Source organism: Suricata suricatta, chromosome 17, assembly GCF_006229205.1.
Source record: "Suricata suricatta isolate VVHF042 chromosome 17, meerkat_22Aug2017_6uvM2_HiC, whole genome shotgun sequence".
Classification (NCBI taxonomy): Eukaryota; Metazoa; Chordata; class Mammalia; order Carnivora; family Herpestidae; genus Suricata; species Suricata suricatta.
Window position 1 is genome coordinate 36,806,692 of NC_043716.1, and position 20,389 is coordinate 36,827,080.

Sequence of the window (20,389 nt, forward strand, 5' to 3'; positions counted from 1 at the left end):
TTCCCCCACAGTACCAGGCCTCTGATGGCCCAACAACGATGATACCCCTAAGCTTCTTTCCTATTCAGCCACCTCTAAGACTACTTAAGCAGTCCCCACTTCCGGCCCTCGGGACCGGGCCCAAGGGCTTGGGGGCGGAGACTGAGGCTAAGGGGCGGGGCCGCACGTCTACGCACATCCCTGTTCGCTCTGGGGGGCGGGCTCAGCGGCGGAAGCGGCGCTGCCGCGGGGAGATCCTGTTCCGCTCGGAGGCCCTGCCCGGGCTGCGGGGCCGGACTGCGGCTGGGGCCGGAGGAGCACAGGCGGAGGCAGACATGGAGCAGGTGGGTCTGGGGGAGGTCACTGGGGCCAGGTGGTACGAGGGCTGTGTCTCATCAGTGGATTCCACCTCCATGCCTAGTGTCCGTTGTTGGTTCCGTCCGACCCTTCCCACACCCCCGGCGTCCCAGGTTCCGCCCCCTTCCTCTGCTGGGCCTCGCTCCGCCCCACGCGGGGTTCGGGGGGCTCCGGCGCAGACTTTCCGCGGCCCCGCCCACCCGAGATTGTCGGGGGAGGGCGACCCCGATCGTCCTCCGGAGCCTCGCTCTGCAGTCTGAGGGGAGAAGCGAGGGACGAAATCTGGGTTTAGCAGTTGATATGGGCAGGGGTCAGGGTCTTTGAAAGAGGAAAAAATACACGTCCCAGCAGGTATGCGTCTCGCTGTCATCCGGTCTCCCCCAACTTCCTTTGAAAATGGCAGTATATGACTTTCTAACTGACATCAAAAGGGCCCTTTAAAGAATCTTTCTTGAGTTCTTAGAGATGCATGACAGCAGTGACACTCGTTCGTAATTGATATAATTGACACCCCTCCCGCCTGTGGCGTCCTCCGCGTCAGCATCTCCTTATTTTCTTCCTACTGTTCTGACAGTAGAGGTACCGTTTCTCCTGCCCAGCCCCCACTATACCCTGAATTTTGATGGTCTCGTCCACTGTCATGGTTTCAGCTTTACACCACCTAAAGACCCAAAAGGCGCCCTTTCTTCAGCGCAGTCCCTCCTTGGAGCCCCAGACTTGGCCATCCAACTACCAGTTGGACAGCTCCACTTCAGCTGGCGCTCACTTGAACTGGTCTCTCTCACTTGAACTGGTCTTGTTCCCTGCAAGCACGTTCTTCCTCTGCCATCCTGTCCCAGCGAGAGACCGGGGAATTTACAGTTCCTCTTCTCCCTCAGTTCCCACATCAGTGGGGTGACCCAGTCCAGCCAACTTCAAACCTGGTCCCGTGCCTTCATCTCTTCTGTGATCACCTTGATGTGTTTGTCGCCAGGATAATTGCAGTGGCTTGCTAGCAACTTCCAGTCACGGCTGCCTGCAACCCAGACTCCAAACTAACTCTTGTGATCCTTTTCTTTTTCTTTCTTTCTTTCTTTCTTTCTTTTTTTTTTTTTAAAGTAAACTCTTGACTGAGCCAGCTAGGGGCTCCTCTTGTAATCCTTTTAAAACACAAGTCTCATCGTGTTACTTCCTTGCTTAAAACCCTTTGTTGGCTTCTCACCGCTAGCACTATTTACAGAGCTCTCTGGGTTCTGACCGCTTTCCTGCTAGTCTTCTGTGTGCAGCCTAAAGTCCAGTGGCATGGCACTGCAGGTGCCTGCCCACACCTTGCAGTGTTGTGTCTCTGTACCTTTGCATACCATCCGCTCTGTCTGGGAAGCCCCTTCTCTTCTCTGCCAGGCTGTCTTCTCCTGGTCCTCCACAGGGCTCAGCTCAGGCAGTACCACCTCTGGGTTGTTCTTCCATCCACCCTGCCCAAGACTTAACACTAACCCCCTGTGTCCCTGCAACACCCTGTCCATAGTAGAACAGTGGTTGAGCAAACAGATGCCCGAATCAGACTTTGTGGGTTCTGACACTATTTTATAACTTTGATGAAGAAAGTGCCCCAGTTTCCTCATTTGTAAAATGGAGGTAGCAGTGTGCCTACATCATAGAGTTACCGTGAGGATTAAATGAAATTATGTGTAGGGCTTAAAACAGCATGTGAATGCTCAATAAATAAATAGCAACTGTTGCGGCTTATAGAAGAACGTTATAGAGCAATGGTTATCATTTTTAATTTCGTAAATTGCTTGAGTACAGTTGGTGTGGCTTACTTGTCATTCTGTTCCAAAACGCCAAAGCCTAGCTTTGTGTCAGTAAATAAAACGCTGGGGTGGAGGGCACTGGGGGCAGGATCTGGATTTACTGAGTGAAGATTCAAGAACGAAAAAGACCCAGACCTGATGTTAGTCTGCTCAGGGAATGACTCTGGAAGTGAATGAATGTTACATGGCAAGCATTAATTCTAGAGAAATGTACACAGAGCTCTGGGAACCTGTGGGGCAGAAAGGCCAAGAATGGCTTCCCAGAGGAGTGGACAGCTAGTGAGGGACCTTAGAGCAAGAGGATGAAGTTACCAGAGGGAGGTAGAGACCAGGGTAGACTCAGAGAATGGGCATCTGGGTCTTCTGGACAGAGCTCTTTCAGGAGGTGGGCTAAGGTGGGCAAGAGGGCAGAGGCAGCCTCCTCTGCTGAGGTTGGGGATTCCTTTCCTTGCTTGCCCATGAGGAAGTGTCCCTTTGATTTGGGAGCCTGTGGGGACCATGCGCAGGGGAGATGTGAAGGCCTGGTGTTTGGGGCAGACCCCCTGAGGTAGTCAGCTTGCACGCCTGTGGCCTGGGCCTGTCTTCAGACCAGAGTCTGGGCCTTTGCTCATGCTTTTTTGCCTACCTGGACGGCTCATCGTCACTGCTCGTGGTTGGTAGATGCCGATTCTTCAAGGCTTGGGTCACATGGCTCCTTTCTTTGTGGCTTTCCCAACCTCACCCACTTCAGCCTGGGTCAGATGCTCCCTTCTCTGAGAGCCCGCGGTCCATTGTTTGTTCCTCCCTGAACATGCTGATTACAGCGTGGCACCTGTCTTATTTATCTGTTAGCCTCTCTCACCAGACCCGGAGCCCCTAAACATCTCCAGGGACTAGCACAGTGTCTGGCCTGTTCTAGGTTCACAGCTCGCATGCTGCATTAGACTGAGCTCTCACACAGCTACTTTGAGAAGGAGGGGTGGGTGAGACCAGAAGTCCTGTATATTTGTCAGGTCATACTTGTTCCATTGAGTGGTAGAGATTGTTGGCTCCATTTTACAGATGAGCAAGCTGAGACTCAGGGGAAGTCACTCAGCAGGAACTTCAGGAACTGTCTCTTGACTCCAGGTCCACAGGTGTCTCTGAGAATTGCCTCTGAGTCCCAGTCCCTAAAGGGGCGGCTACCACATCTGTAGGACAGGGGACAAGCAAGGGATCCCATTTGACCAGTTGTATATCCCCATGAACCTTTTCTGGAGCGGAAAAGGCTGAGCCTGGCTTTTGTCCGTTCGGAGCTGGTGCTGGGAGGGGTCTGTGCTGAACTCCCTTCTGCCTGTGGGGCCTTCCCTTGAGTGGGCTGATAGGCCTGAAATCTCTCCTGGAAGATGACTGGCCCTTTCCAGACTGACCTTGAGAACTTGACCTCATTAGTTTCCTGGTTTTACCCAGTGGCCCTAAGGGTGTGGTGGGGCCTGACTCACCAGCCCCTGAGGAGGCCAGGGCATCCCCGACATTGAACAGGGCCTGGCATATGGAGGGGGCAGGACAACTGAGTGGTTCTTAGCCTAAGGTTTTCCAGTAAACCACACCACCCGAATGTCCGGGCTGGAGGGGGCAGCGTACCGTGATGAATGTAGTTTCTGTTTTGGCTTGATTCTTCCCCTTTCCACTTCCCCGGAAGGAAAGGAGAAACGGAGCCTGGTTTGTGCCCTCCTCTCCTTAAACTCCTCCTTCTCCAGAAAACTTCCCAGACTCTCTATTGGTGGGACAGAATGGGGACTAGTAAGCCAGCTGTGCCAGGGCAGATGGCATGGGCCCTGAAGTACAGTAGAGCCTAACGTGTGCCATCCTGGGGCAGCTCTCTCAGGCCAGGCTCATCCTTCCATCCAGCAGCACAGATGGGACCCTCAGTTTGGGCAGAGTGCTGTGCTGTGCATGCCTGGCCCAGGACCCTGCCCCTGACACGGACGGTCTCACGGCTCCTAATAGTAGTAATAGCTGCTGTTAACTGAGCATAGACACTGTGGATGTGTTATTTCTAATACTCTCAGTAGCTCTGTGCAGTGGTCACTATACTATCCCTGTTTTATAGAGGAGGAAACTGAGATTTAGAGAGACTGAGTGATTTAGTCAAGGGCTCACAGCCTAATAAAGAATGGCTTTGGGCTTTTTTTTTTCCCCCTTGAGAGAGCATGAGAAAATGGGAGAGGTGCAAAGGAGGTGAGAGATAGAAGGAGGGAGGGAGGGAGAATCTTAAGGAGACGCCATTCACAGCACAGACCCCGAGGCAGGGCTTGATCCCATGACCCTGGGGTCATGACCTAAGCTGAAATCAAGAGTCAGTTGCTCAACTGACTGAGCCACTCAGGTGCCCCAACAATGGCCTTGGGCTTTTGACTCCAGGTCTGATGCTCAGTCCCCAGACTCATGCCCTTTCACCTGTTCCAGGGTGGGCATTACAGACCCACCGGCCAGTTAACTTCTTTTATGTTTTTTGGTTTGTTTTTTGGTTTTTTTTGGAGACAGAGATAGCTCGAGCAGGGGAGGGTCAGAGAGAGAGGGAAACACAGAATCTGAAGCAGGCTCCAGGCTCTGAGCTGTCAGCACAGAGCTTGATGCGGGACTCGAACCCACAAACCGTGAGATCATGACCTGAGCCGAAGCCAGACACTCAACCAACTGAGCCACCAGGCACCCCCGGCCAGTTAACTTCTTAGATGCATGCCCTGGCAAAGCCCTGTGTGTGACCCAGGCCTAAAGCACTCAAGGAAAGATGACTTTGAGGCTCAAGTCTAGCTGTTTGACAAGGGAAGTACTGAGCCAGAGTCCTGAGAGGGGGGTGGGGTAAGCCCGGAGGGGAGGTCATTCCAGAATGAGGAAACAGGGAAGTGGAGCCACAGAGGGGAGACCTGCCAGCCATAGTGTATATTGAGAGCCTGAGTCCACTGTCCCATTGGCCTTGAGAGAAGGTTTGGGGAAGCCACGCTGCTCAGAAATGTGGGTCATTTCTGGATACAGATGAGACTTGTCATCCTTCCCCCGGGCCACAGAGCAGAGCTTTGTGGAATCAGCTCTTGCTGGAAAAGGCGCAGTTTGGCCAGGCTTCTGTTGGAGGTTAGCGCTTGGGAAAGAGCAAGGAAACTTGGTGGCTGACGTCTAATGAGTGTTTACTCTGTGTGCCAGACACTGTGCTAGGCACTTCACATGTGTCACTGTGTCCTTCGATGCCCCTGACAGCCCAGGGTCAAGACCAGTGTCCCCAGTTTCCGGATGTAGCCTCTGAGGCTTGTACAGTGAGTGAGTGGCATTCTTCAAATTGAAGACTTACCTTGGCCAGGAAATGCCAGACGGAAACTGCAGGCAGGTGGGGTGTCGAGCCACAGAGAGGTGCTGGAGCTGGTGGTCTGGGCTGTGACTGAGAGCTGGCAAGGTCTCCCTCTGTGCCCCTGTCCCCTAAGAGCTATGGAAATGGGGAACTGGGGGTGACTGAAGGGACAGGGCTTGGAACTGCAGGGGGGCAGGGCACCACTGGCACTTCCTCTGAGAGCCCCCTGCTCCCCGCCCCCACCCCCAGCCTTGGAGTTCACCTTTGCCTGGAGGTAGAATGACTTGGCCCATTCTGTGCACAGGTAGGGGACCTGGACTCGAGGCTTAAAAGAGCTGGCTCTGGGTCACCTGTGGGAGGCATTGCAGAGTTCACATTTAAACCCAGGCCTTTTGGGTGACTTTCTTACATGTCGCTGTGGTGTATAAGCACGCTCCCCCCCCCCCGCACGCACGTGTGCACACACATTCACACACACTCTCTTCCCCTTACCTGAACGACCTTGCCACCTACTTGTTCCATTTTAACCACCACCAACCAAGCACTGACCATACTGCTTCCTTATGCTTCTAGAAATGCCAGCCCTAGGAGGTAGCAATTACCGTTGCTTTTTTATTGTGGTAAAATATATATAACATAAAAAATACTGTTTGAATCATTTTGAAGATGTAGTTCCAAGGCATTAAGTATATAAACATTCCTTTTGTTTAACGCAGCTGAAGGAGCTGAGTCCCAGAATGGTTATGTTTGCTCCAGATCGCACAGCTCGTAAAGGCAGACTGAGATTTGAACCCTGACCTCAGAGTCCAGGTTTCTTTCCACGACGTCAGCTGTCTGCCGCCGTTGTCTGCCCTGAGTCTGGGACCCTCCCTGAAAGCTCCTCTAGCAGTCTGGCCAATTCTGGCATTTCCTAGGGCAAGAGAAGGCCCGGCAGGCCCTGGGGGCCGGGACTGCCCCTCCCCTTTGGCTCAGGAGCTGCAGGAACGGGAGTAATCCCCTGTTCCCAGCAGCCTGCCTCTTCCCCTCCCCCTCCTTCCCTTTTTGGGGATGATAAAACCTCCATTTCCTTGCCCCCTTCCCCAGGCCTTAGCGGCTCAGCTTCCCTAAAGCGCACATTGATTGTCAAGTCTGTAGCCGTCCCGGACAGACTTCCTCATGCCACACCTGCTGCTCCGCTCCAGACACCCGTGCAGGCACGGCCGGGCAGGTGACCGCAGAGGCTGGGCTCGCCAGAGGCTGCTGCTCCCGTGTGTCTGGGCGGCAGCCCTGCCATTGCTAGCCCACAGCTCTCATTGCTGCCTGCCCCTCATCAGGACAGCGGCGCGGGAGGGGGGAGGGGAGGGGGAGAGGCCCGCTCCAGCCTCAGGGCGGGGGCCAGAGAACAGCGCTTTGGGGACCCCTAAGGGCAGTTCCAGTCCAAGACCGTTTTTTGTCCCTTAGACTGGTAGGCGGTCTGATGGAGCTCAAAGACCTTCTGAGGTTTTCAAACTGCACCCCAAGGGTTGCCTCCGGGGTGACCCAGGGAAGGCTGCCGAGTGGGGCTCTCTGAGGCCACCTTCTGTGGCAGGACCCGTAAGAGTCTGTTTTTATCTTTCTTGTTTATTAAGGTTCCAAGTAAGGTTTTCTTAAGTTTCTCTTGCTTGAATAAGGGGGTTTGAAAAAAAAACACCGACTTTTTCTCCCAGATAAAGAAACAGGGGCTTGGGAGGACTTGCTCAGTTAGTCGGGGTCTATGGCTGCCCCAAGGAGCTCAGGTCTTCATTCCTGACTGCTGCTCCTTCTACTCTACAAGTTCTTGCTTCTTTGGACTCCAAGCAGCTTTTGTGAGGGAGGTGATGTAGAAGCCCCTCTCCCTGCCTCTCGGCCTGCTGCCCCCAGCCCTGCCTCAGAGGCCCCGTGCCTGGCTCCCACAGCCCCTGGCCCTGTGTCTGCAACTCTCTGCCCCCCATCTTTGCTCTCAGCCCCCATCTGTGTCTCTTGCTTCAAGAAAGATGTCTGCGTGTGTGAGTGTCTGTGCTTTTGCCACTCCAGTGGCATCTCGCACCACACTGCCACCACCCGAGTCCTGTCCGCAGGCAGGGAGGGAGAAACCCGGGGGCGTGCCAGACAAATCCGGGAGCAGCTGGGAGTAGGGAAGCCACAGGACCCTGCAGTGATTCAGGAAGAGGGAGAGGAGCACACAGGGAAGACGAGAGACAGACAGACAGACACACAAGCACACATGCACACAGGCGGAAACAGAGACTTTCAAGGAAGACTGAGCTGCTGGTGGTGGAGAGAGACAGGTGGGAGAGACTTACAGTGGAAGACCCAGAAAGATGGACACGAAGTGGGGAGGTGGGGGCTGGTATGGAGACACAAAGATAGAAAAGTAGTTTTCAAGAGAGACAGGAAGGAGGAAGAGAGATGGAGACAGGTCTGGCAGCAGACAAGAGGGCTATTAGAGACCAGGAAATGTCACCCGCCCTGGAGCTGTGGCCCTGTCACTGTGAGATATGCGCTCAGTGTTCAGTCCGGCACCAGGTCCAGCTGATGGATGTCGGGGATGGGTGCCATTGCCGGCGGCCTGTCACATCCCCTCTCTCACCGCCTCCTGCCAGAGCTGGCCCCAGCTTTCCCTCAGTACCCTCCAGATGAGCCGGGTACGGCAGCCCCGGTACTGTGGTATTAGAGGGTGGCCTTGGGCTGGGTGCCTCTACTGACAGCAGTCAGCTCCTGTCCATTGGGGCTCGCACAGAGGCAGAGGGATGGACAAACTGGTTTGGTCAGAGTCTCCTGCCGTTCACAAATGGGGAGCTTGTTCAGGACCTGATAGATTGAGGGGCCGTGGAAGGAGTAGGCATAACAAAGGTATGAAGGGATCACAGATTAAGGGGGAGACTGGATAGATCTTGCCTTCCCAGGATCAGAGACCAACATCTAAGGTTCCCATCCCACTGGCCCCCAAACCTGCCCCCTGGTGCTGGCAGGAGAGCAGATTCAGGGAGACTCCAATGGAGCCCCCAGAAGTGTAGACACCAAACATGCTGAGCCCCCTACCTGGGCGACAGGGCCTCTTCAGGCTCCTTGCCAGCGCACTGGTGGAGTAGAGACCTTGGGTTGGGTGCTGTGTGGCAGGGAGGGAGGGCTCCGAGGGCCCCTGCCTCTAGCACTCATGAGAGTTTCAGCCCCGTGGTCACACAGACAGGTAAGGGGTGGTTCCATTCACCCTTCAGTCCTGGCTGCCTTATCTGTAACATGCCCTGTGTGGGCATACGGTGTTCTATGGGCTCTGGCTTAGCCTCAGGCAGCAGCTGGTTCTTATCCTCTTGCCCCGTTTCTCTGCTGCATAGCCTGGAGCCGAGGACCAGGAGACCCTCTGGAGCACCTGTTTACTCAGCAGCCAGTCCAGCATCCGCTAGGTGCCAGGTGTCGGGCGAGGCGCTAAGAGACAGCAGCGCCAGGCAGGTGAAAGCCCCGTACCCGGACATTGTTTGCAGAACAATGAATAAGACCATTCTTACGTCTTATGACAAGCTCACGGAAGAGTGTGAAGCACCACAATGGGACAGGACAAGCCACTGTGACTGGGGGCAGGAGGGTGTGGGCTCTGAGGAGAGGACTTTTGAACTGCTTGTTGGAAGGACTGGGGCAGGGAGAGCTAGGTCCAAGGCCCCAGGAAGGACCAGACTGCCACATCGAGAGATCTAAAAGAAGGCCAGGGTGGTGCTGGGGGTGAGCCCCGCCTGCCTTGTGAGAGGAGTCCTGGGAAGAGCTGGTGGGGCTGCCCCGCGGGGCCTGGACTGGAGGGCTCGGGGAGCGGCAGGCTGGGATCAGTGTTTGGAAAGCCTTTTTCCGGCTGTGCAAGAAGTGCTGCTACGGGGTGAGAGAGGCCGCCTGGAGACCACCCCCCCCCCCCCCGCCAGGCTGGCTGTAATGGCCAGGCCAGAGGATGGTAGTTGGGCCTGACATGGGGGTCGTCGGGTGGAGCGAGAGAAGGGACCAAGATGTCCTCTCTCCATACCCGCTGTCCCAGTGCAGAGACAGAGACGCCGCTCTAGGAAGTCCCTCCCAGTTGCCATGGATTAGGGGGTGGGAGGGTAGGGCTGGCTTCTGGGAGGGAATGTGGCTTTGTGCTTGGCAAACAAAGAACAGAGCTTGGGGCCCTCTTCTCCTGGGGGTGGGGGCAGGCCCGAGAGGCTGTTGACCGGACCGGAGGCTGAACCACAGGACTGGGCTTGGCAGGAGCAGGCTGTGCTCTTCAGCAGCGGGGAGGACCCCAGAGCCCTCCAAGGGTGAAGGGGGCAGGGAGGCTGCTGGGCTTTACAGGGGGGTGATGAGGAGGGCCAAGAGAGAGGGATGCTCCAACCCCTCCTGCCCAGAAGTGGAGCTGCAGGAGAGAATTTGGGCCAAGAGGGCCCGGGGCTGCCAGGGGGTTGGGATGTGAGAGGGGCCAGATGTGTTTGGGAGCAGACAGGGTCCCTGGGACTGTATGTAAAGGGACAAAGGAGTTTAACGGGAACTCTGGGACCCTGACATGTGACATGTGTGACCTGACTCAGCTGCCCCGCCTCTCCCCAGCCTTGCAGCTGAGGCCCCGCCTTCCCCACCTTGAGGTGGGGGCCCACCAGGATGAACAGACTGTCTGGGGAGCTGGCCCGTGACTTGGAGCGCAGCCTGCCGGCCGTGGCCTCCCTCAGCTCGTCACTGTCCCACTCCCAGGGCCTCTCCTCCCACTTCCTCCCGCCACCCCCAGAGAAGCGCCGGGCCATCTCTGATGTCCGCCGCACCTTCTGTCTCTTTGTCACCTTCGACCTGCTCTTCATCTCCCTGCTCTGGATCATCGAGTTGAACGTGAGTGGGGCCAAGGCTGGGGTGGGGGTCATCTGGGCCTTAGCTGCCCCACCTTTGTATGGGAGCCTCTCTGGCAGGGTAGATTTCCAGGTAACATTAAGAATGGGGAGATGAGAACAGCTGGGAGCTCAGAGGGCTTGTGTCATCTGTCTGAGCTCTCCCAGCAAGCAGGTAAAGAAGGGCAGCATTTGAACCCAGACCCTCCAGCTGCAGAGTTCACACTCTCAACTTCTGTGCCAAACTGCCCTCTAGTGGACACTCCTGAGAAAGGAGGAGACTGCCTAATGGACTCTGGTTGAACTACTGAAACCTTTGTCTTTCTTCTGCCCTATGTTTCTCTCTGGTTCCATCACTCATTCATTCATTCACTCATCCGGCAGACATTTTTCAAAGCCCCGTTGTATCCTAGGCACTGTGCTAAAAGCAGAGAGTATGGTGGGGAGCAAACCAGTAAAGACTCCCAGTTCCCAGTGATTCCTAGCTCCTAGTTCTAGCTCCCCATTTTGTACACTCCTCCAGTGCCACCCCCCCTCCCCGTTTGGCCTCTCCGGGCGTGGTGAGATGCCTCTAAGCAGCCTGGAGACGGAGCTGCCTCATGGTGCCGGGTCCACACCCTCCTCCCCCTGGGCAGTGCTTGGTCAGCCTTGTGGGACCTGATCTCCAGGCATGGACAGGGCAGAGCAGGACCCGACCGCAGAGGCAGGAGCTGTGAGAGCAGAGAATCCCAGGCTCGGTCAGTCCCGGCTCCTCCCCTGTATCTGTTGTGGGACCTCAGCAGGAGACTCGACCTCTCTGAGCCTTCCCTTGTTTTCCTTCTGCAGAATGGGTCAGAGTTCAGGATGGCAGGTGCCCTTCCTCCAGGCCTCAAGCTCGGGTGACAGAAAAAGGATGCCTCTGTTGATAGAAATGAGGACTTTGGGGAAGGGGCTGGTTTAGGGATAATGAAGACAAGTTTGATTCTGGGCATGTTGAGCTGGAGGGCTCTGAGGGTGACTGTCCTTTGTGCACACAGATGAACTGGCACCTTCAGCAAGACTGAGCCATGAGGCACCTTAGGGACCATCTTAACAATAAAAAAACTGAAGCCCAGCAAGGTCCAGAGCCGTTTGGAGAGCTTCTGAGGTCTTGGGCATTCTTCCTTTTGAAGGCCCCGTCCAGCATCAAAGCAAGCACTAAAGTTCACCCACAGCCTTCATTCAATATATATTTTCTTGCCAGAAAACAGCCAAAAATTTTTTTTGTAATTTTATTTTTGAAATTATCCAGATGTACTGGGTGTAATAGCTCAGTAGTCATTATGCGTACTTGGGAATTCTGGCAAAGCCAGAAAAATTTAATCTCCAAATTGTTTTCAAGCATAATGAAAAGTTCAGAATGCCAGTCTTAACCATTAGCGGAGTGAGCCACAATGTCTCACTTGGTCGACACTTAAAAATGGAGTACTGTTTTGGTTTCCTAGTTTTATTTTCCTGTTTTAGAGCATATATTTTTTAAATTCTCTGACAGACTGGGTGCTGCACGGTGGATGTAAGGACCCCAGCAGGGTTACGAGACACACGCAAGGTCTCCTCCAGAGACTGGCAGGGACGGGAACTCAGGTCCCCTGAGTCAGGATGCCATTGGATTCTACGCATGCCCAGGCAGAGAGAGAACTGTTAGGGGTTAGAGGGGCTGTGGAGCCCAAGAGGGAGCAGTCTGAGGAGTAAGGGGAGGACTAAGCTGGGGTGGGGTGGGGTGGGGTGTCAGGTGTGGGGGGTGGTGTGAGACTCTATGAGGCTCAGGGTGGTCTTGAGGTAGAGGCACGTGGTAGGGAGGTGCAGGGGCCTTTAAGTGTCATTGAGGCGGCTGCCCAGACTGCTGGCTCCTGCTCTAAGCATCTGAGCACTTGGGAACTGTATAAAAATTCCAGATGCTCAGCTACATCTGAGCTTCAGTGGCCTGGACATCTGTGGCTTTAATAAGCCACGCCCTACTTCAATTTGGATCATCTGCTGGGGATTAGAAGGTCCAATCTAGGTGGTCACGAAGGATCTCCACCTTCCAGGCTCCTGGGCTCCACTTTCCAGAGTCCCCTTCTGTCCTCCCTCCTCCAGGGGGCTGGCACCCCATTCCTCCTGAGGAGTCAGGCTGTGGTCTGACTCTCAGTATCCATCCAGATCCTCTCCCTCCCCATCCAAGGTGTCAGGAATCCCCTTGCAAATGTGTGGCTGTCTATGGCGGGGACGGGGGTGAGGACAAATCTGCTCACTCCATCTCTGTGGCTGGGCATCCTCTCCAGCACCATGATGGATTTTACCTATTAAGCACAAACCTAATCAATTGATTTGCCACCTGGGGCTCTGTCTGACACCACTGCCCACCCCTGGTCCCCACCGCCCCAGATGGATGGTTGGCCTGGAAGATGGAGCGCCGTGGTGGTGAGGGGGGGATGAGATTATGTGAGAGGCAGGCTCCCAGCACACAGTCTACCAGCCCTACCTGCTGGCACAGGGCCTGTAGTCCTCCCTCCACAGCCTCAGGGCCTCCAAGCCCCCCTCCCCAGGCACTGTGCCCTGGAGTGTAATTGCTGGAGCCAGGCCCCCACCTGTCTGGGTTGCCTGGTGCTTGGAGGAGCGAATGAGGTTAGTGCTGGGGTCTCAGTCCTTTGGCTGAGCGCCCTTGGTGTTTCAGGGCCCTCCTTGGTCGGTGGCTTAGCATCTCCGGGTTCCACATTCCTCCTGCCTTTTCCCCATCCCCAGAGGTGAGGACCCCCCCTGGGGGCTTGGTTCTGCCTGTAGAACTGTTTGTATCTCCCTCTTCCAGACCAACACAGGCATCCAGAAGAACCTGGAGCAGGAGATCATCCACTACAACTTTAAAACTTCCTTCTTTGACATCTTTGTGAGTGGACTTAGGGGGTCCTGGGGGCAGAGATGGCTCAGGGACAGGACTCCCTGGCCGACTTCTCTCCTCTGCAACACACACCCTAACCTGAGCAGGGAGCTCTCCATATTCAGAAAGTTCCTAAAGAAGGCTCTTGCTTCAGAGAGCCCCAAGTGTGAGGGGGAAGAGTAGACCCCTGTCTGAGAAGGTCACATCCAGATCATTCCCACAAAAACACGGACTCAGCCATTCTCCCAAGGCATGCACGCCCATGTAGAGGGAACCTGGGGGAGGTCAGCCTTGGGCAGGGGGAAGGGCATTGGCTTGCCTGTGATGGCAGCCCTGCCCTCTGCCTCCGCCCCCCAGGTCCTGGCCTTTTTCCGCTTCTCGGGACTGCTCCTGGGCTACGCTGTGCTGCGGCTCCGGCACTGGTGGGTGATTGCGGTAAGACGCCACGCTCCCGGCAGCTCTCAGGCCCTGGTGGGGCTGGTGCAAGGGATGGTATGGAGGGGGACTCACCCCCCAGCCTGTTTTCCCTCTCTTCCTCCTTTCCTCCTCTGGGCAGGTCACCACGCTGGTGTCCAGTGCGTTCCTCATTGTCAAGGTCATCCTCTCTGAGGTCAGTGGCTCAGAGTCTGGCTGATCTGGTGGGATGAGCTTCTCTTAAGAAGGGACCCGTTCTCTGATTCTGGGTGTTGTCCCTGTTGTCAGGGCGGGGTGAGAGGGGATCCTGTCCTTTGACATTTCCAAGGAATCCTCTTCCCTGGCTTCTTCCACCTGCCCCTCTGCAACTGCAAGGACAGAAAGTCCTTCTGCCAGTCTAACCTCAGTTTATCCTGCTGTAGAATTCATTAATCCATCTCAGAGGCATGTGCCGCAGAGGGTCCCCAAGCAGCTGGTCCAGGAATGGGGTGTATGCCAGAGTTAGTTGCCCCAGGAGGGGACTCTGGGCTTCAGGTGACCCCCTGCTGTGGAGCTCAGCCCCCTCCTTCCACAGCTGCTCAGCAAAGGGGCATTTGGCTACCTGCTCCCTATCGTCTCTTTTGTCCTTGCCTGGTTGGAGACCTGGTTCCTTGACTTCAAAGTGCTACCGCAGGAGGCCGAGGAGGAGCGATGTGAGTGCTGGGGCAGGGGTGCAGTGAGGGTCCTCGAAGCCCCTAGAGGAGAGTTCCAGCATGAGAGCCAGTTCTGAGCTATCTTGCCAACTTGGAGTTGGGGAGACCCCAGGATGAGCTGGGAGTTGGGACCCCAGGCTGCTAAGGCATGACTGCCCTTGTTTTGGGACAATGGCTGCCCATGTCTGCTCCCCCAGGGTATCTTGCTGCCCAGGCTGCCGTCGCCCGAGGACCGCTTCTCTTCTCTGGCGCTCTATCTGAGGGCCAGTTCTATTCACCCCCAGAATCCTTTGCAGGTGAGGGCTGGTGGATGGGGAACTGCCTTCAGGGAGCGTCTTTATGACGAGTGGGTTGGCTCGGTCTGTTCTTTCTGTTCTTCTGTTGGCTCTGGGGAAAGGGAGCAACCCTCTTCCACATGTACTTCTATCCCCCTACAACCTTGCACTTATGCCCAAACCCTGTCTGTCTCCACAGTCCGTTCCCACACCTGCCCATTGTCTCTGTGCTTATTTTTTTGCAGGGTCTGACAATGAATCAGATGAAGACCTTGGGAAGAAAAGCTTCTCTGCCCAGGTATTTGGCTGCCCACCCTCGCCCGACCTCTGGAGCGGGCACCCCGGAGAAGGGCTGGTGCTGCGCTCATCCAGGGTGGTCCCAGCAGAGCACGGACCTCAGGCAGCCCTAGTGCCAGGCAGTGTGCACCTGAGTGTCTGCCTCACCGCCACTCGGGCCCCCCAGCCTGCCCGGAGGCGAGCAGCCACAGCACCTGGGGGTCCCACAGGGCCTGAGAGACCGCCCAGATGCCACGTGTGTGGAGCGTCTGGAAAAAGAACTGGCTACTCGCGAGGTGGGGTGCAGGTCCCAGGCTGATCCCTCCCTGCTCTCACCCCTGGCCAGGAACGGGAGTACATCCATCAGGGGAAGGAGGCCATGGCAGTGGTGGACCAGATCTTGGCCCAGGAGGAGAACTGGAAGTTTGAGAAGAATAATGTAAGAAGCTTCTCTCTCACCTAACCTGCCCATGTGTGTTGAGAGTTTTGCTTGCTTGTCTGAAGCCTGAGAAGCCCGAGGATCGCACGGGTTGGAACCGTATTCCTGCATCAGGAGTGGGGCTGGGCCCTGGGTGACCACCTGGCAGGAGGTCGGGTGGATTGTGGATGTTTCCACTGCCCACCCCCTCCCCACGCTTGTGCCCCCACGCCCATCCTCAGCTCCCTGCTGCTTTCCTCGCTCAGCTCTGGCTTTGAAGGGGAAGCCAGTGTTTGGTGTTTTGTTTCATGATCCAAACAACATTACCTAAGGAGATGGCAGAGAGCTTGGAAAATGGGGGACACGTCCCCGTCCCTCTCTCTGGCCAGCCTGCGGACACAGCTGTAGCTGTACTTCTGTCCTTTAACTTGATATCAGAGGCCTTTCTCTGCTCGTCCTGGACGTTTGTCAGAATCACTGTTTTTTAATAGCTACTTGAATATCCCCAAACTCCTGGAGTTTTCTACCCTGGGCTGTTAAAAGCCTGCCCTGTCTGTCACCCATTCTTTTGCTACCAGTGCCCCCCCCATGTCCTCCCCTGCCCTCCCCTCACTTCCCCATCACCCTTCTGTCACTGCCACAGGAATATGGGGATACTGTGTACACCATCGAGATTCCCTATCATGGGAAGACATTCATCCTGAAGGTGAGTGAGGGAAGCAGGTGTCCTAGAGCTTCCTGCTCTGAGACTTCAGGAAGGGGCTTCCTGCCTTCTGGCAGGTTTCTCCCCACCAAGAGGGAGGGGCTGGTGTGCCCGAGCACATCTGGTGCCACCCAGCCCTCTGCCTGCCCTGCCCCAGACCTTCCTGCCCTGCCCCGCGGAGCTAGTGTACCAGGAGGTGATCCTGCAGCCTGAGAGGATGGTGCTGTGGAACAAGACGGTGACTGCCTGCCAGGTGAGCCGGGGAGCCGGGGGCCAGGCCTGGCCACCTCTCAGGGCAGAGGCAGAGCAACACGGCAGATCAGGGTGCAGTCATACCCCAGCATGGCCAGCTACCCCTGGGGACCCGCATCATGTCATTGAACTGCTCTGTGCCTCAGCTTTCCTGTCTGTAAAATGGGTACGATGGTAATGATGCCTCCTGGAGAGGGTCAGCACACAGAGAAAGCCTAGCAGGGCCCAGGAGTGGCCTCTCAGTAAAGGGACCCGGGCAGAGAGGAGGCTGGTCTGGGGGTTCCCTGAGGTGTCTGGGCAGCCGTAACTTCATATCTCCCCTCATGGCCTTTAGATCCTGCAGCGAGTAGAGGACAACACCATCATCTCCTATGATGTCTCTTCGGGAGCTGCGGGCGGGGTGGTCTCCCCAAGGTGAGCACCACCAAGCCCCTCCTCTCAGGCAGGACTCCTGCCCTTGGATCTTGGGCTTGTCCTCTGCTCCCAGTGTAACCCTCCCGCCCCCCAGGGACTTCGTGAACGTGCGGCGCATTGAGCGGCGCAGAGACCGATACCTGTCGTCGGGCATCGCCACCACCCACTGCACCAAGCCCCCCACACACAAATATGTGAGGTGAGCCTTGCCCTGCCCAGGGTCACCCGGCTGGCCCCTCCTCTGGTGGCTGTGAGGACAGGGTAGGGACAGTGTGTACAGCTGGGGGCTTTCTCCTGCCGAGGCCGCCTTCCTGTCCCCTGTCCTGCTGGGTTTTGCCCCACTCAGCCCCTAGTCCTGCTAATCTGCTGCTCTGCCTCCTGGAAACTGAGGGATTAATGGCTGGAAGTACACCACCCAGGCCGGAGGGCAGCTCCAGGGACAGGGACAGTCTAGGGGAAGGGGGCTGGGAGCCAGGAGGTCGTGCTGGTCCGGTGACCTGAATAGAAGGTTCTGTGTTCTGGAGCTTGACCTTCCTACCTGAGTAGAGTCGGTCCCCGCTGCCTTGCCTTTCCCCGGAGTGCGTGGAAGTCCCCCCACAGGAAGAGGAGTTTTGTCTCCCTGCTGCCTGTTCCAGGGCATCCTCAGTTCTCCTGCTGTCTCATCTTAGAACCCCGTGCTGCAGGTGGCCTCCCCGATTCTCCGCCATCCCCATCCTTCCTGGGCTTCCACAGAGAGCACCGTTAGTGGGATAGATTTGGCACACCAGTCTCCTGGGTGATGAACATGCGTATTTCCTCTCTGGTGCTGACTTCCTTGTGTGTGGAGTGAGCTCAGGATTGTCAGTGGAGCTGTGCGGGAACTGACTGGTGACGGGCGTGCCCTGCCCACCGCCTGGGAAGGCACTCCCTCCGGGGGCACCCCCTCTCCGGCACCACCGCATTGCTCCCTGAGTTGGGCAGGGGTGAGAAATGCGAGCACAGTCCCCCTCTCAGCTAGAGCTGACCGAGAATCCCTGGACAGAGAGGATGATAGCTACCACTGGGGGTGCACAGCATCAGTGGGCTGCGGGGGGATTCGAGCGGGTGGCAGGGAGAGGGCTATATCCGGTAGCCTTTGGGTCACATGTTTCAGACCCTGCTCAGGCAGAGTGGTGGTTGCTAGACCAGTAGCCCCCTTCCCACTTTCACCCCAGGTCCATGATGGGCCAAGAATGGAGTGTGGGGTGAGGTCAGAGGCCTTGCCTGGCTCCAGGGCCCCTTGCCCGCCCCAACAATGGTGCTTTTCTCTTAGGGGAGAGAATGGTCCTGGGGGCTTCATCGTGCTCAAGTCAGCCAGTAACCCCCGAGTCTGCACCTTCATCTGGATCCTTAATACAGATCTCAAGGTGGGGTTGCTGAGGCCACAAGGCTGGCTAGGTACAGTAGAGGGGACTTTGGTGGGGGACCTTGGAGGCTCTTGTCCTGCTCAGGGCCTCACCTACACTGCCTCCTTAAGCTACACTGCCTCCTTAAGCTAAAATTTCGGGCAGGATCAAGATGGTCTTGTCCTGGGTTGCTGGAGGGCCTGTACCTCCCCTTACCTCTGCTCTGGAGGCCCCGCAGAGCTGTGGCTGGCTGCCAAGCCAGCCCCTCCTAGGTCTGTTTGTGTGGTTGGTGCCAAGACCCAGCACAGCGTGTTCTTCCTGCCGGGGTGAGGGGTAGAGGGTGGTTTAGGCTGCATTCCAGAGCTGCACCTGCTCCTGCTGCTCTGGCCCAGGGGACCTCCTCAGCCCCCCTGCTGGCACTTGTTGTTGAGAGGGGAGCCCCCGCGGAGGGCCGGCCATCCTGGAACTTCTTCCCACCTCCCCCCAGGGCCACCTGCCCCGGTACCTCATCCACCAGAGCCTCGCGGCCACCATGTTTGAATTTGCCTTTCACCTGCGGCAGCGCATCGGAGAGCTGGGGGCCCGGGCGTGACCATGCCCCCTTGCCACCCTGCGGGCCAGGGTCCTGTCACCGCAGCCTTCAGAGCCAGAGAGGGGCCCGTGGCGCTTCCCGCTGCCCACAGAGGGCCTGGCCCCAGGCAGTGGGGAGGAAGAGGTTCCTCCTGTGGCAGCACCTTGGCCCCAAGCTACTGCCCTCCACCATGCTTCACTGTGCCTGGGAGGCACGGCCGCGGCAGGTTGTAAGGTCAGGCATCCGAACTCCAGGGCCCTGCTGCCGAGGATAGTGGGGTCTGTCCCGCTGATGTTTACACAATGACTGTCCCTGCTTCCCAGAGGAAGAGATCTGCTGTCCCCTACCTGGCCAGGGGCAGGATCTGGAATGGGAGCCTCAGACTTGGTGGGGGAGGGCGCGGCCCTGAGCAGGACAGAGGTTAGGGCGGCCTTGGTGCCGGTGGTGAGGTGCAGGGGCCCCTTCATCTACCTGCTTTCCCACCATGGATTTTTAGGGTTATTTAAAGGGTCTGGGACCTTTTTTTCACACACATTTGGTGGGGAGCCGGTGGCAGGGAGGGGGATGGGTGCTGGCAGTGAACCTCAGCCACTTCCAGTTTGTTTCCCTCCCCCAAGGTTCCCTGGGGACCTTTGTAATTTGAGCCAATTATTAAAAACAAACTCAAAAAAAAAAGGAAAAAGAAACAGCAGCGTGTCCTGCCTGGTCTCTTGAAAGAAGAGGAGTGCAGCACGGTGGGTGGACGTGGGGAAGGAGCAGGCCAGACACTCCACACAGGCTCTCACCCTTCCAGAGCCAGAGGCGGGGCGGAGCCACTGGGGACCCAGTGCCTGGACACCCTCACTTTCCTGACTGGTCCAGCTGGACAGATGATTGGTCAGAGAAAAATGCCTTCCCCCCGACCCCAACCCAGGCAGGCCTCCTGTGAGGGAAAGTCGGGACAGTCTGCCCGGAGCTGGGGGGAGGTAAGAGAGACCCGGCAGCATGCATGGCAGGCCTTGCCTGTCCTTGAGGTCCCATAGCCGGCCTGGGGTGGGGCCTGGGCTCCTGGGTCAAGGAGGCACCACTGGGGTCTCTGTCTCTCCAGCTGCACTCACCTACCCTCTCCGCCCCAGGACACTCGCTAGAGGCAGCATGGAGTCATCTTGTAGCCGAGGGCAAGGGCCTCCCAGGGGCCGCTGCCACATCTGCCCTCCTTCCTCCCTTCCTGCCCGCAGACTTCCCCATGGTCCCAACAGAGCAACTGGCAGAGCACCAGAAGGGTTCTATCTTGGGCCATGTGAGGTGTGTGACCCTGGGCATATGTACCCCTCAGAGCCTCCATTTGCCGCTCTGTAAAATGTTAGGTCATCGGGGTGTCGTAAGATTGGAAGAAAATCAGGCCTAGTGCTTCAGTAATCAGGCGTGCAGTTCTGCCCCCTGGTGGGTGCCCACAGGCCTCTCCTGCCGCCCGCCGGGCGCTTCCTGCAAGGCCCTCCGCTCCTGTGCGGACTCTTCCCGTGCCCTTTGCTGTGTCCACTCAGTGATGCCTCACTCCTCACCCCCGCCCTTGTGCCCAGCACCCCATGTGTCCACTTCCTGCACTGTAAGTTGCTCCCCTGGGGTGCTGGGCTTCCCCAGCAGCCATCCTGCTCCCCTTGAATGAGAGCCAGGCCCCTCCCAGATGGCACAGTAGACCCGGTCCCATGGTCATATAGCCTGTTTATGGCTGAGTTGGAGTTAGAGCCAGATCTGATAGCACCACTCATTAGAGCCCATGAATTCCCATCTCACCTGCCTGGGGGGTGTTGGTGGTAGAGTGGGGGGCCACCACCCACATCTGCTCTTTACGACCTGACTGGGGAAACCACTTCAACCACCGGCCATGAGAAAGCAA

At 56.9% G+C, this 20,389-nt stretch overlaps 1 protein-coding gene across 2 annotated transcripts; it reads left to right on the plus strand.

Moving 5' to 3' along the window:
• The first annotated feature begins 193 nt into the window (after window positions 1–193).
• Window positions 194–19,199, plus strand: STARD3 (StAR related lipid transfer domain containing 3). Of its 2 annotated transcripts, XM_029927508.1 has the most exons (16): window positions 194–323; window positions 8,763–8,873; window positions 9,991–10,263; window positions 13,066–13,143; window positions 13,492–13,569; window positions 13,691–13,744; window positions 14,123–14,240; window positions 14,438–14,536; window positions 14,761–14,813; window positions 15,138–15,230; window positions 15,853–15,915; window positions 16,070–16,165; window positions 16,499–16,578; window positions 16,673–16,777; window positions 17,870–17,963; window positions 18,430–19,199. In XM_029927508.1, exons 3-16 carry the CDS (start codon window positions 10,042–10,044, stop codon window positions 18,532–18,534), a joined length of 1,338 nt encoding a protein of 445 aa, XP_029783368.1. In that variant the 5' UTR covers window positions 194–323; window positions 8,763–8,873; window positions 9,991–10,041; the 3' UTR covers window positions 18,535–19,199. The 2 variants fall into 2 exon arrangements, with proteins under 2 accessions (XP_029783368.1, XP_029783367.1); XM_029927507.1 differs by lacking the exon at window positions 8,763–8,873.
• The last annotated feature ends 1,190 nt before the right edge of the window (window positions 19,200–20,389 follow it).